The sequence below is a fragment of the Plecotus auritus genome (genome assembly GCF_963455305.1).
Source record: "Plecotus auritus genome assembly, chromosome: 7".
In the NCBI taxonomy this organism is placed as follows: Eukaryota; Metazoa; Chordata; class Mammalia; order Chiroptera; family Vespertilionidae; genus Plecotus; species Plecotus auritus.
The window spans coordinates 47561115-47576066 of NC_137774.1; the positions used below are offsets into that span (position 1 = coordinate 47561115).

The following is a 14952-nucleotide window of genomic DNA, read 5'->3' on the forward strand; positions in this document are numbered from 1 at the left end:
ACTTCCTCCGGAAGTCGGAGGGCTGCTCTTCCCGTCCCGCTCGGCTCGTTAGTGACGCGGTGGGGGTAGTGTGGCCGCCCTTCGCTTGAAGCTGGCTCGCGGTAGGTGGCTCCTCGCGGTCGGAGGCGGGTCGCCCCGGGCTGGGCAGCGGGACTCTCCGGAGGGGCCGCCTAGGGGTCCCGGCTTTGCGGCGGGGCTTGGGCCGGGCGGTCCTGAGCGCTGGGGGCCCCTCGCTCCCTGGGCAGCCCCCGGCCTCGGGGAAAAGAAAGCGGGGTCCGCAGACTCGCGAGCCCCCGCAGCCCTCACCCCACCTTGTCGCCCGCCTCCTGCCCTGTGTGGAGACCGTCAGTTGGCTGTTGACCTCTATGCACCTCCAAGCCGATCCATTGCGCTTGAAGTAATTATTGCTAATAAGGATAATTTCAGTGGTCGAGTAGCAGGGGCGAGTCAAGTAGGACGGTGATGCCTGGCGCTTCCAGTTGTTCCCAGGCTATAATGTAGCCGAATGACAAATAACGGCACAGGGCGAAGCAGTATGTACCGCGTCATATCCCATCCCTGAATTTTCTCCCCCGGCCCCAGTTTCTTAAAAAAAACTCTCGTCGACACTCCTGCCCCCTTCACTTCGCGGTTTAAGGTTTGGGTGAGTTTTCTTGTCTGGGACGGCCTTTGGGGCGGAGGGGCCACAGCCCCATATTCATTCCTTCTGAAAGTTAAACTCTGCATTCGTTTTGTCTGCCTTTGTCTCAGTATCTGTGACCTTCCCTGGTGGATTTGCAAAATAAGAAAAAGGGAAAAGTCGCCTTCTAATTTTCTTCCTTCACTTCAGATCCCACTCCTGCTCGGCTTTTTTCAGTGGCTTCCACGGAGCAGAAGTAGCTCTGCCCGGCGAGTGTGGCACCGAGCAGGGGTTTCCTGTGCCAAGTGTGTTCCTTTGCATTGTAGTCTAGCATCACCCATGTTTTTTTATTCCTAAGTTGAACTGGAATTTTCTTGAATTTCTGCTCAAAGTAAATGTTTGCTCAGCACTTCAAATCCTTTTTAATCAAATTTTCTGTCTTGGAGTTGCCTGTGGGTAGTAATATTTTTTACCCTCATGTCTGTGTATTTGTATGTCCAAGGAGAAATTTTTCCTCAAATTGACAAAAAGCCACAAAAGACAAAAGCACTTTCGCTTATTCAGGCAATGAGCATATGAAATTATTATTCATCCTTTTCAATTGTAGGTTAATTGATCACACACACATCATGTACACTAAAATTGAATTCAGTGGTGTTTCTAGCTGGTCAGTTAAATTTTGTTTACCAGAGTGATTCTTTTAATAGCTTTACCTTTGTTTATCAGAGCATTTTTATACAACCTTTTCATATTAAATTTATAATGTTAAGTAAATATTAGTTTCTAAAACAGTTCTTGACTCAAAGTAGGTACTGTATAGCTATCCTTTGGATGAATTGCTAGTAACACCTCTGAGCCTAATTTCATGGACCTATGAAACTTTAGTGTTAAAAGATACCTAAAATATTATCTAGTGTAAACCTATCACTTATTATCAAAGCACCAAGATCCCCAAATGAGGTTTTTTTTAAAATTTTCTTTCCATTTAAATACTTTCCTTGAAAGAGATGATACAAAGAATCATCTGATAATGCTGATTAAATTTTGTCCTTGCTTTAGACTGTTTTGACTAGGACCGCTAGGCCTTTCAGGAAACCTTCCCAGCACTGTAACTTTATCCTTCATCTCCAGTTCAGACGTCTACCCCATGAATCTAGCCAAAGAAATTTCTGCTTCAATTTTGCTATTACTGCAATATTTAGCACAGTTACATTTCAAGGCCGCCCTCCCCCTTGCCTTCCTCTTTCCACTGCCGCCTAGCCCCTGGACTGTGCAATAAAAACTTTGCTCACCCACACTTCAGTAACACTTCTGGCTTAGGCTTTCAGCATCTCTCTATTGGAGCAGTTCCTCTTAACAAACACTCTCACTAATTTCTGGATTTGTCACCCCTCCCGTTTCTTGATCTTTGACAGTAGTATAAAAGAAATATTATTTTCATTGTCAGGCTGTCTTTCTCCACAAGATGGTTAAAGAACTTCAGCCTTCTGCCAGTCCTGATTATTACAGAAGTCTTATTAGTATCCTCTCGGAGCAAGTTTTCAGCAATTTAGCATCTTTAGGTATTTCTTCCTGTTCTTAAAAATCATTGGTGCCTGCTGTGATTTTCACAAAATGCTGGCTGCTTATCCTGCACCGTGACATCTCAAGAAAAACTTGCAAAGTTTTCTATATTATTCTGTTCTATAAAAAGTTTCAGGTACTTTGAGGTTGACCAGGCAGACATCCTTTCAGATATGTAATTAAAAAATATTAACATTTAGTGCTTTATGACTTACAAAGTAAATTACTGTGTATTAAAACTCAGTTGAATCTCACATCAACTGATGAGGGTTATTTTGCTGGGAAGTTTTTTCCTTAATGTCCCAGTGGGGAGCCTGTGGGAGACAGCCAATCAGTGCTTCTCTCTCATCCTATCTAATAAAGAGGGAATATGCTAATTGACCATCACTCTGTCACAAAGATGGCTGCACCCACAGCTGAGGCCAAGTTCCCATAAGGAGCCTTAATGAGCAATCAGCAGGGACCTGAGGCTACACCCTCCCCTGCCCCCATGGGGCTTGACAGGGGACCTCAGGCTGCATGCCCTCCCCCCCCCCTGGCGTCAGGCTGGAGGACCTCGGGCCACAGCCCCCGTCCTGGTGCCGGGCCAGGGGACCTGAGGCTATGCCCCCTGCCCGGCAGGGCTTGACAAGGGTGGGACTGGCTGGGTCTGGATCTAGCCCAATGGGGGGGCCGGCTGGGTCTGGGTCTCACTCGATTTTGAGGTGCTTGTGGGTGGGCGGAGACTTGACTCTGGGTCCCATGGTGTGCTACAGACTCTGACAGGAGGAAGGTTTTCATATACATTTTACTAATTTTCTTTCATCTCTGACACTTCTGTTATAGAGAAAGGGCAAATAGCAATATTAAATTATTTCCTCTAATTAATCCCCTTTTAATGTGCACGAATTTCATGCACACGAATTTCATGCACCGGGTCACTAGTCATTAATGTTTCTGTCTCTTCCTCTCCTCTCCTTTCTTAAATCAATAAAGAACATGAACAACAAAAATGTAGAAAACAGTGTATGGTACAGGCAAAACTTGCAGAACAAAAACTTGATATTTTCCTTTCTTTTCAAAACCAAATTATTTCCTTAGTTATTCTAATTCTTTCAGACTTTATTTTCTCTAAAGTTTTGAATGCTATTTAAAACTTTGTATTGTAGACATTTAAAAACACATAAAGTAGAGAGAATAAACCTCATGTACCCATTGTTAGCTTCTACAATTATCATCCTCTACTTGCCCATGTTTTTTGTGTTTGGTGGTGCAGGGGGATATTTTGAAAAAGTCCTGGAATTAATTTACTAATCTTATTAATTCTAAATCTCACCCCTGGAGGTGTCTTTGAGTTTTGTTCTCTGCCTATGGGCACTGCTCTTTTTAAGCTCCCTGAGTCATAATCTAAAAGACTGAACTAATCAGGAGAGGCGGCTTCTTTTTTCCCCTGCCTTGCTCACTTGTGATCCTAATTGTCCTTCATTGAATGTGCTTGTGTCCTTTCCTCTTGCCTCTTATCTTTCCCTTAAGTCTTAAGGCTTAAGGCATCACAGTATGGGAATTTAAGTTTCTGTCTTTTTAAATAATTTCTTTATGTTATAAAATTGCATGTATCCTATCCATAACCTTGTTATTTTTTATCCTCACCTGAGGATATATTTATTGATTTTATTTATTTGTATTATTATTTTTAATTCTCACCCTGGGATATTTTTTCATTAATTTTTAGAGAAAGTGGGAGGGAGGTAGGAGGTAGAAGGGGAAGAGAGAGACAAAGACAGAGCCAGACAGACATTTTTGTGAGAGAGATACATCAATTGTTGCCTCCCCACGTGCCACCACCAGGACTGGGGAACCTGCAACCAAGGTACGTGCTCTTGACTGGGAATTGAACTCTCGACCCTTTGGTCCATGGGCCAATGCTCCAACCACTGGCCAAACCAGCCAGAGCATATTCATTGGTTTTAGAGAGAGAGGGAGAAACATCTATGCAGTATGTGCCCTGACCTGGGATTGAACCTACAACCTTTTTGGTGCCCAACCAGCTGAGCCACTCTGCCAGGGCCATAACCTTATTTTTATTATTATTTTTAATTTGAGGGAGTTTTCTTTATATGCCAACAAATGATTATTTTTCTTCAGTTGTACATGTGCATTTGCAAAGAAGGTGTATTCTTTCATATATATTACACAACGATGAGATCCACCTTTTGGTTGTATTATTTAGGTCTTCTATAGCCTTATAAAATTTTTGTCTACTTGACCTATCTTCAACTAAGAGAGATTTTAAGTCTTATCAATGTTTCCAAGTCTTATTGACTCTCCTAAGATGTTTTTAAAAAATGAAAGTTGTCATAATATCCATGTATCCAATAGTACATCTTCATTGAGACCTGCAGCTTCTAGTCTTATTTGTGTCTCTCTGTTTAATCATTTCTGGCCTGCGCTCTATCTAATGCAACATCAAAGGAGTAACCTCTGTTTTCTTTATGTTTGATTTTTCTGGGCTTATCTTTGCCTAACATCTTATTCTTCACCTTTCTGAGTCTTTCAATTTTGTACTGATATCATAACCTTATTTTTTAAAATATATTTTTATTGATTTCAGAGAGGGAGAGATAGAAACATCAATGATGAGAATCATTGATCGGCTGCCTCCTGCACATCCCCTACTGGGGTTCAAGCTCGAAACTAAGTCTTGTGCCCTTGACCGGAATTGAACCCAGGATCCTTCAGTCCGCTCTATCCACTATGCCATACCAGCTAGGGCCATAACCTTATTTTTAAAAGCTATATGCATTCAGTACTTTGATCTCTTTTCTACTCCAGAACACATTGCTGTTTGGAAGTGTATGGTCCTTGCTGGTTGTTTTACTTTAAAAAGTTGGCGAATCTTACTATATCCCTAACCTGAACTTTGTTCCAGAAAGATGTGGCTGATTGGAATCACGTGATAGAAATTAAAGCCAATTTAATTTGACTTTAAGCTCAAAGAAGAATTTATTGGCTGATAAAACTAAATGGCAATATTAGTTCTAGCAGGGACAGGTGGATCCAGGTATTCAACTAATATTCCCAGGACTCTACCTACTTCTTTCTGTCAGATTTCTTACTTAATTTTCCCCCAGCAGTTCCAGTCTTAGTTATCTGCTTAGTAGAAGTAGTTCTAATAATTTTGCTTGTAGTTCCAACAAAAGTCCCAGGGCTGACCCTTGGCCCAGATTAGGTTATATGCCTACCCCTGACAAGTGGGAAATGGCTTTTATAGGCCAAGCCTTGGTCATGTGTCTGTGCCTCTCAAACCACAGGAAGTAAGATTGAAGAATTAGATAGATACCTAAAGAGATATTGCGGTGCTGTGAGAAGAACAGGATATGGATGCTAGGCAGGCAGAAATAACAGCTAGCTACTGGAGAAAAGATGAAATTAATTGGGGCTAAATGTTCTCTAAGAGTTACACAAATACCTGTTATTGCCTTAAAGGCTCTAAGTTTAAAGTTAAAAATAAGCGCATTTGACAAGGGACAAAAGCACTCCCAGAAACAGTTTTCTCTTAAGCTTTGGTAATAATGTTTCACTGATACTTTTGCTTAATTATCTTTTGATTTGATTCTTCTATTAATCTGTGCTTGGAATCGTAAATATTTGAAATCTAATAGAACTAGAGCTTTTCAACTAACTTAGGTGAGTTTTGTATTTATTACAATTGTATCTGAGTTCTTTACCTTCCAAATCAGATTATCTCACCTATACCACCCCTCACACATACAGACTGACTTGATATATGGTGGTGTTTTCAAGTGCTGCCTGCAGGAAAAAATGAGCAAATGAAAAAACCCAGTGTAAGAGCACAGGCCATGTTTTAGGATCTCCGTCTCTTTCTCTGGTGCTGTTTTGCCTGTTTTTGGAATAATTATACCCATCGAGATTAGGGAAGAAAGGAAAGTAGCTGAAGCTCATAATTGGGTGGGCCAGATAGTCGTAGAATGAAAAGAATCCTCTAATTCTTAAATTAGTCAAATTGAAGTCTGGCCTTGACTGCCAGTTGTGGGGTTGTCACCTCCAACTCTGATAGGAACACTGACAATTAGAATTTCACATATCCGTTTTGTTGTAAGGAAGGGGAGTTCATATTCAACTTTTAAAAAGCGGTTTCAAATTAATATCCAACTATTGAAGAACCAAGACCCACTACTATCATAAGTGAAAATAGTCCAGCTGGCATGGCTCAATGGTTGAGCGTTGACCTGTGAACCAGGGGTCACGGTTCCATTCCTGGTCAGGGCAAATGCCCGGATTGTGGGTTCAATCCTCAGTGTGGAGCGTGCAGGAGACAGCCAATCAATGACTCTTATCATTGCTGTTTCTCTGTCTCCCTTCCTCTCTAAAATCAATAAAAATATATTTTTTAAAAAAACATTTTAGTCTCATCAACGTCATACATAGTTTTTGTGCCAGATTTTTTTGTTTAAAATAACTCTTCTAATATCTTTACCCTTTTGTCCCAGATATAAAATATGAGAAACTTATTTCTGGTGAACTACCCACCAACAAAGACACAAAATAACCCACAGCAGGGATTTAATGTATAAAGTACAATGAACGAGTATAATGTATGACTTTCAAAAAAAAAAAATCCTGAAATTTTTATAGAATTACTGGTTTTGTGGAAGAGGGTGCCTGTTTAAAATTAGTGTATATTTTGTAAAAATTACAAATTATTCCAGACTTGAATTTGACTTGACTAGAATTAGAATGCCTATTCATTAATAGAATAATACTCTTGTAAATTAATGCACTTCTAAAGAATACAGGTTATTCTCTATTTTACAGATAAGAAAACTGAAGCATTTCAAGGGCTTAGTAATTTGGACCTAAGACTCTAAAGTCCAGGCACCTTCCTCTATACCAGCCGTGGGCAAACTACGGCCCGCGGGCCGGATCCGGCCCGTTCGGCTGTTCTATCCGGCCTGCAGAGCCGAAAGAGCGGAGGGTTCTCTTGCTCTCCCCTCCGCTCCTTTACTTTGAATTTATATTAGTTCACACAAACACTCCATCCATGCTTTTGTTCCGGCCCTCCGGTCCAGTTTAAGAACCCATTGTGGCCCTCGAGTCAAAAAGTTTGCCCACCCCTGCCTATACCAAGCTACCTAGTGAATCAACTATTAAGTTTAAAATCCACTTTACCATTTAGAAGATTAAGATGTTTATAACTGAGTTATCTTTTATACTTTATTTAGAAATCTGTTCAGAGGTTATGGATGATAAGCCCAGTCCTGGAGCCTTAAGTGAGAGTTCAGAACATCTCTTCTCCTTTGGAGTTATAGCAGATATTCAATATGCTAACTTAGAAGATGGCTATAATTACCAAGGAAACAGAAGAAGATACTACAGACACAGTCTTCTTCACTTGCAGGGTGCTATTGAACACTGGAATAAAGAAAGCAGTCCACCCTGTTGTGTACTTCAGCTTGGAGATATCATTGATGGCTACAATGCGCAGTATAAAGCATCAGAAAAGTCACTAGAACTTGTTATGAACGTGTTTCAAAGGCTTAAAGTCCCAGTTCATCACACGTGGGGAAATCATGAATTCTATAACTTCAGCAGAGACTACTTAACAAACTCTAAACTGAACACAAAGTTTCTAGAAGACCAGATTGAACACCATCCTGAAACTGTGCCTTCGGGGAGTTTTTACGCTTACCATTTTGTTCCATTCCCTAAATTCCGGTTCATTTTACTCGATTCTTATGACTTGAGTGTCTTGGGCGTGGACCAGTCCTCTCCAAAATACCAGCAGTGTCTGAAGATGCTGAAGGAGCACAATCCAAATATGGAATTGAATAGTCCTCAAGGTGAATTATTCCTTTGAGCTGAGAGTCTAATACATTGTCTTTAAATTCTTCAGCTACCTTTTATTCAGCAGGAAGATGGATGATTAAGGTAAAAGTATATTGTCACTGTTGTTCATGGTCAGGATTTCTCACAAGCCTCATGGCACATGGATTGGTTGCTGTGTTGGTTGAAGATTTATTTAAATATTTGAATGATTGTTCTGGGCTGAGCACTTTTTCTAGAGCTTAGCTATTTAGAACTGTAAGCAGTATTGACAATATCACTTTTTTAATGGGTAGAGTGGAAGGAACAAGAAAAGTAGGACAAATAATAAATAAAATAGATTATTTCCACAATGATATATGTATGCTACTAAGAAAATAAAGTATAACTGAGAGGAAGACTGTTTTAGTTTAGGTGGTCAGAGATAGCCTTTCCAAGGAGAAAAACATTTAAGCTGAAATCTAAATGACAGGAGGGAGTCAACCTTGGGAAGAGTATTTGTGACAGAGGGATAAACAAATGCAGAGGCACTAAGCATAGTTAAGACTGGTATTCTTGAATGCAGGAAAGGGCCAGTGTGCAGGATGGTTTTGCAGGAGCCCTGTGGATAGTTAAGAGTCTAATTTATTTTCAATGTAACAGGAAGCTAGTGAAATAAGCAGAGGAGTGTCAAGACTAGGAGCAAGATTACTGGTACAGTATGATTTATTTGTATATTCTAAATTCTTGTGGTTTCCTGTTTTTAAGTTGATTGGTGCCAAATGTTCCTAAAGAGAAGTATAAGTTACCCATATTAGCTAAGTTAAAATGCCCTAATGATGAGAAAATTGTATTTAGTGGATCTAACTTACAGAATTTATTTTAGGACTTTCTGAGCCTCAGTTTGTCCAGTTTAATGGAGGATTCAGCCAAGAGCAACTGAACTGGTTGAATGAAGTACTTACATTCTCTGACACAAACCAAGAAAAGGTGGTGATCGTGAGTAAGTATTTAAATGATTTGTGTATCCTACCATTATAGAGAATGGAAAGTTAGATTTTAAAGCATACTAATAACATTTATGTTGTGGTAATCCTCTTTCAGTAAAATGAATACTTAGTTTAAATTGAAAAACAATCTATAATATGAGATTAACATTTAAGGTCAAGTCAGGGAAGAATTGAATTGTAAAGTAACAAAAACATCTTGCCAAATACTAGAGCCTGTGAGTTGGCCTTTTAGGTTTCATAGTAGCATTTCTCCAAATGGGATCAATTTACATAGTAATATTTAAATGAAAAATTCAGTCTAGGTTCCCTACCACACCTCAGCCCCTGCTGCCTGGATGAAAGCAAAGCCGATGTAACAGGGACAGGTGTTAGAGATACAACTGGCAGTGAGCTCTTACGTGATTATTGTTTTCATTTAGAGTTGTTTTTGACAGACATGCTGCCATCAGAGACTTAGGAATCTGGAGGTGCTTACAGTACATGCATTGTGGCTGTGTGCACATGTATGTATATACAAAGAACTGACTTTTGGGGTTTGCATTGTGGCTGGTATACTTGGTTTGGGGGCTGAGATTAGATCCCTTGTTTTAGGGATCGAATTGATGTGGCATAATGGATAAGAACATGGACTAAGGGTCACAAGGACAGAACACCATTCTGGCTCTTATATCTGTGAGCTTTCATTAGGCATATGTCGAACCTACAAACTTCAGTTTTCTCAATATTGAATCAAATGAAATTGTGAATATGAAAACCCTTTGAAAATGATAGGCTGCTCAGGTAATTGATGATATAAAATTAGGTTTCTATCAATATAGTTTTCACTTATTATCTTTCATTGATGTAGTAAAAACATGTAGATGGAATTAAGGGTGTTTCTTCTACCATCAAATATTCAAGGCTTGGAAAATATAAGGGACCCTCAGGGGTTATTGGTATGATGTGACACTATTTTGGCTTTACAATGAGTGGTCTCAAAAACTGAGACTTCTTGACTTGTCTCTTCTTCACTATTAAGTTGTACTTTTGACTTTAGAGAAGGGGTGGGGAACCTTTTTTGTGCCAAGGGCTATTTGGATATTTATAACATCATTCCCGGGCCATACAAAATTATCAGCTTAAAAATTAGCCTGCTATATTTGGTCAAACATTAAATTAACTCACCCCTAATGCCTCGGCAGGGACAGACCAAGTGATTTCGTGGGCCAGACATTCCCCACTTATTAGAGAATACTGGCGCTAAAAGGGACCTAGAGAACATATAGTCAGACCTTTTAATTTTAAAGATAAAGAAACTGAACCAAAAGAGATTAAACAACATAGCTAAAATCCCACAGTTCCTGACAGAATTGAGACTAGAGAGTCCATGTTTTGTATCCCAGCCCCTTTCCCACACTATCCTGTCTTCTCATTGTATTTATGTCAGTGCACTTACCTACATTATCAATCTCTAAAATTTCTCCTGTTTTCTTGTAAGCTTAGAAACTGGATGAACAAACCTTTAACTCAGTGCCTTGGGTTTTCTTTAGCAAAGTTTAAAATGACTAACAGAAATTTTCTTTTTGTTTGCTTTTTCACTTCCCTTTTGGCTGCTCACATGTCATTTTGCCTAATTCTAGAGTTTTGGCCATGAAGTTGGAAGACAGAATTGCTATTAGCTGAAATATGGGACACTGCAGCAGGAGGGGGCTTTGGGTGGAGAGCTCAGGAGTTGAAGGTTGAAAATATTAACTTTCAGGTGCCTGTTAAACATGAGCAGAGATGTTGAGTATAATGAATCTGAAATTCAGAATAGAGGTTTGAACTAGATGTATACATGTGGAAGTGGAAAGAATACAGATGATATTTAAAACTATGGACATTGCTAAGAGATCACCAAGTCTTTAGGTGTAGACAGAAGTGAAGCCCACAAACCAAGCATTCAGGCACTCCTAATAAGATAATGGGATGAGGAACCAGCAAAGAAGAGTGAGAATCAGTAGCCTTGAGGTTGGAGGGAAACTGGGAGGATTGGTACTGTCCTGGGAGCCAAGTGTAACCAGAAAAAGGGAGCAACTAATTGTGTCCAGTGCTACAGCGATTTGATAGGTGCGTCCAGTGTGGCATCTAGATCTGGAAAGTCACATGGCCTCTTTGGACCCTTAGCCCTTGTTATGTCTTAAAGAGGGGCTGGGTGTATGTGTGCGGACAGGTGTGCACTATTAGCCCCCCTTTTTTATACAAAACTAGTAGATATTAAGCAGAATAAAAATAAACAGTAACAGAGAGAATTAGTGGGAAGAAGCAAAGACCAATGAGCTATTTATTCTCTCTCTCCTTCAGAGTGAAATGTGGCCTGATGTAGGATGTGGCCTCATTTATGTCTTGGCATCTGCTTCCACATATCTCCTGTGGGAACTAGTATGAATATTCCTCACTTTCGCTCAGTTTTCTCATCTGTAAAATGGCTATGGCTACCTTGTTCTCCTGTGTTTAAAGGTGTTTAAAGGGGCATAAATCAGTTCTTTATAAAACATTGAGTGTTTAGAAAAATGACATATTATTCACTGGTCCATCCCTAAGCTATCTTTTATCTAAGAGTACCTCTCTGTGTGTGTGTAACATGTCTATACTTTCGGAAGTCAGGGAGGCTGGACTCTAGCTCAGCACTGGCCTGATTCTGCTGCCTTTGTAGACTGCCCTGTGCGGGATGCCTCAGTCTCCCTTGACATGTGTACATCCTGAGACTCGCAGGGCTTCTATCTCTGCTGTGGCCTCTGCCCTTGTATGTAAACTATCTCACCCTCCTTTATGCTCCAGACACCTGGCTATAGATTACCTCAGTGGTCGGCAAACCGCAGCTTGCGAGCCACATGCGGCTCTTTGGCCCCTTGAGTTTTTAGCAAAGGCCAGCTTAGGATACCCTAATTAAGTTAATAACAGTGTACCTACCTATATAGTTTAAGTTTAAAAAATTTGGCTCTCAAAAGAAATTTCAGTCGTTGTACTGTTGATATTTGGCTCTGTTGACGAATGAGTTTGCCGACCACTGGATTACCTCATTCTTCATGTATGTGAATTCTCGCTGGTCTCAGCCCATATGAAGGAGCAATGCACATTGTTTTCCTGAGTACTCATTTTTAGCTATTTATTTCGGTGAAAGTGGTATATCCTAATTGGCTCACAACTCTTCTCTTTAACTAACAGGTCATCTTCCCATTTACCCAGAGGCCTCTGACTCTGTGTGCCTGGCCTGGAATTACAGAGACGCCCTCGCAGTCATTTGGTCTCATGAGTGTGTGGTGTGTTTCTTCGCCGGTCACACTCACGATGGTGGCTACTCTGAGGATCCTTTTGGTGTGCACCACATCAACGTGGAAGGGGTCATTGAAACAGCTCCGGACAGCCAGGCTTTTGGCACAATTTATGTCTATCCCGACAAAATGATGTTGAAAGGGAGAGGCCGAGTTACAGACAGAATTATGAATTACAGGAAGGAAAAACCTTTTCCATTTTTAGTCTGATTTATTTTATCCATATAGAAAGAGGAGACTTAGCTTCATGTTTGTGCTCCGCTACCCCACCCCTAACTCCTCAGTCTTGTTGTTTAGTATTCTGTTAGTGTAACAGAATGTACTTATGGCTTCAGTGTGTTTTGCTTCAAGGACATTCTGAAGTCATTTTGGAACGTATATCCAGTGCTAAAAATTGGAAAGAAAATGAATGAAGGTGCCATGAATGAGCAAGGAAGGAGATCGGGCAGGGTGGGGGTGGGGTATAGTCCTCAAAACAGACTTTATTTTAGCCTTACCTGAGACTTATAAAATTTTTTATGAGGAGAATATGCTCATTGACTAGCTATGTAACTTAAAATTCATAGTAAAAAAGAAGCTCAGGTAAAGCTTTTCCTTTTAACCATCCTATGCAAATGAGCTTTGGACATTTTTTTGCTCAGAATATCCATCATATTATATTTTTATAAGCTTGTGTTCCTATTTTGTAGACCAAAATTATCATGTTACTCCACGGGTGAATGAAGGGTGCTCCCATTCACGTAAGTGATGCGTGCCTCTCGTGTGAGGCTATCAGAAGGGCCTTCAGAGAAGTATGTGGCCAGTGCAGCTGTGTGCCTGTTCCTGGGGTCTGTTTGGGCCGGTTTAACCATCCTATGCAAATGAGCTTTGGACATTTTTTTGCTCAGAATATCCATCATATTATATTTTTATAAGCTTGTGTTCCTATTTTGTAGACCAAAATTATCATGTTACTCCACGGGTGAATGAAGGGTGCTCCCATTCACGTAAGTGATGCGTGCCTCTCGTGTGAGGCTATCAGAAGGGCCTTCAGAGAAGTATGTGGCCAGTGCAGCTGTGTGCCTGTTCCTGGGGTCTGTTTGGGCCACCAGCTAGAGCTGCATGAGGATAGACAGCAGCTAAATGAATTCACTCTTGACTCCCTTCATAGATAAATGGGACGTGTCCAACTCAGTGGTCATACATGCTGAGGCTTACTTGCAGAAACACTAGATGGCAAATGGGGACTGTTTCGAATGTAGAGAAGGTTTGATTCAGGGCTTAAAAACAGTAAGGGATCAACCAGTGCTGATCAACATGAGTGTGCCTGCCCAGTACCTTACCTAGGCAGTACAGGTGTATTTGTTTTCTATGGCTATAGTGACAAATTACCACAAACTTGGTGGTTTAAGTGAACATATTTGTTCTCGTACAGTTCTGGAGTCAAAAGTCAGAAATTATTTTCACTGGGCTGAGATCAAGCTGTTGTTAGGGCCGTGCTGCATTTTGCTATATAAGGTAACAGTCTTAGGTCTTGGAAATCAGGGCCTGGATATCTTTGAGGGCCATTATCCAGCCTGCCTCTGAGGTGACTGATGTACTCCCTACATTAACTAACGGTATAATGGTGAGGAAACAGACCCCTACATACAAGTGTGTGAAGAAAGGACTGGGGGAATATGGACCAGGAATGAAATGTTGCTTGAAGGGATTAGGGATGGCTTGAAGAAGAAAGAAGAAAGGTTTAAATGGGTGTGGCAGTGCATTTCAAGTAAACAGAATAGCATAAGCAGAGGCATTGAAGGATATGCTGAGTTTAGGAGATGCAAAGTAATGATATAACGATTCACCGAAAGGTGCTGAGGTTGGGCAGGTAATAAAGCAGGAAAAGGTTAGTCTATGGCTATGTGCAGAAGAGCCTTGAGTGACCAGCCCAGAGTTCAAACTTAACTTGTCACACAGTGTGAGAACCCACAGTTCCTGAGCTGGGCCATATATGTTTAGATTTGTGTTTCAGTCCAGGCAGTAGATGATGAGAGGCTTGTGTACAAAAATGACAATGGGAAGAAAGAAAATTGGGGGTGAAAAGACATGTTTTGATAATAGAAATATTAAACTTACTAGTAATACTTCAATTGAAAAGTAGAGTTTAAAAGTAATTTCAGTAATGCTCTTTTCTAAAGGCAGTATTCTACCAAAAGTTAGTTCCTTTTATATACATACGGAGATTTAAAGGAAACTATAATTATACTCACAAATTCACAGTGTGATGTGGGAGATGCAGATATGATGAACGTGTATCTTGGACATTTTTTTTTTTTTCAAATTGGAACATTATTGTCTTTTAAGCACAGAATCAAGCATGACTTGGAGGATGGGTGGGTCCTATATAGAATTTGCAAGTAAGTCCATTTCCTCATGTATGATCTTAATAATTATACAAAAAGAGGTATAAAAGCCATAATTGTTATGTAGGCTAAATGTACATTGGAACACTGAAATCTTTAAAGTAAATTTCACTTTAATGTCAACTAGATTTTTTTCCCCTTTTACCTCATCTAAATCTTGATCAAGAATTTCTGACTATCCAGAGGCCATTGTGTAAAATAAAACACATGTATACCTCCTTTAACAAACATTTATAGAATACTTAAATTGTATTAAAGGCTATAAAAATAGAGACAAA

At 40.2% G+C, this 14952-nt stretch overlaps 1 protein-coding gene across 1 annotated transcript; it reads left to right on the plus strand.

The window, feature by feature from the left end:
• Positions 1 to 59: 59 nt before the first annotated feature.
• Positions 60 to 14315, plus strand: ADPRM (ADP-ribose/CDP-alcohol diphosphatase, manganese dependent). Its single transcript, XM_080681509.1, has 4 exons — positions 60 to 101; positions 7405 to 8022; positions 8871 to 8987; positions 12181 to 14315. The coding sequence occupies exons 2-4, from the start codon at positions 7422 to 7424 to the stop codon at positions 12495 to 12497; spliced, it is 1035 nt and encodes a 344-aa protein (XP_080537635.1). The 5' UTR covers positions 60 to 101; positions 7405 to 7421; the 3' UTR covers positions 12498 to 14315.
• Positions 14316 to 14952: the final 637 nt, after the last annotated feature.

Coding starts and splice junctions, on each gene's coding strand:
- ADPRM (XM_080681509.1), top strand. CDS start 7,422: ATGGATGATAAGCCCAGTCCTGGAGCCTTAAGTGAGAGTTCAGAACAT. Junction 8,023..8,870: donor GGAATTGAATAGTCCTCAAG/GTGAATTATTCC, acceptor AATTTATTTTAG/GACTTTCTGAGCCTCAGTTT. Junction 8,988..12,180: donor AGAAAAGGTGGTGATCGTGA/GTAAGTATTTAA, acceptor TTTAACTAACAG/GTCATCTTCCCATTTACCCA.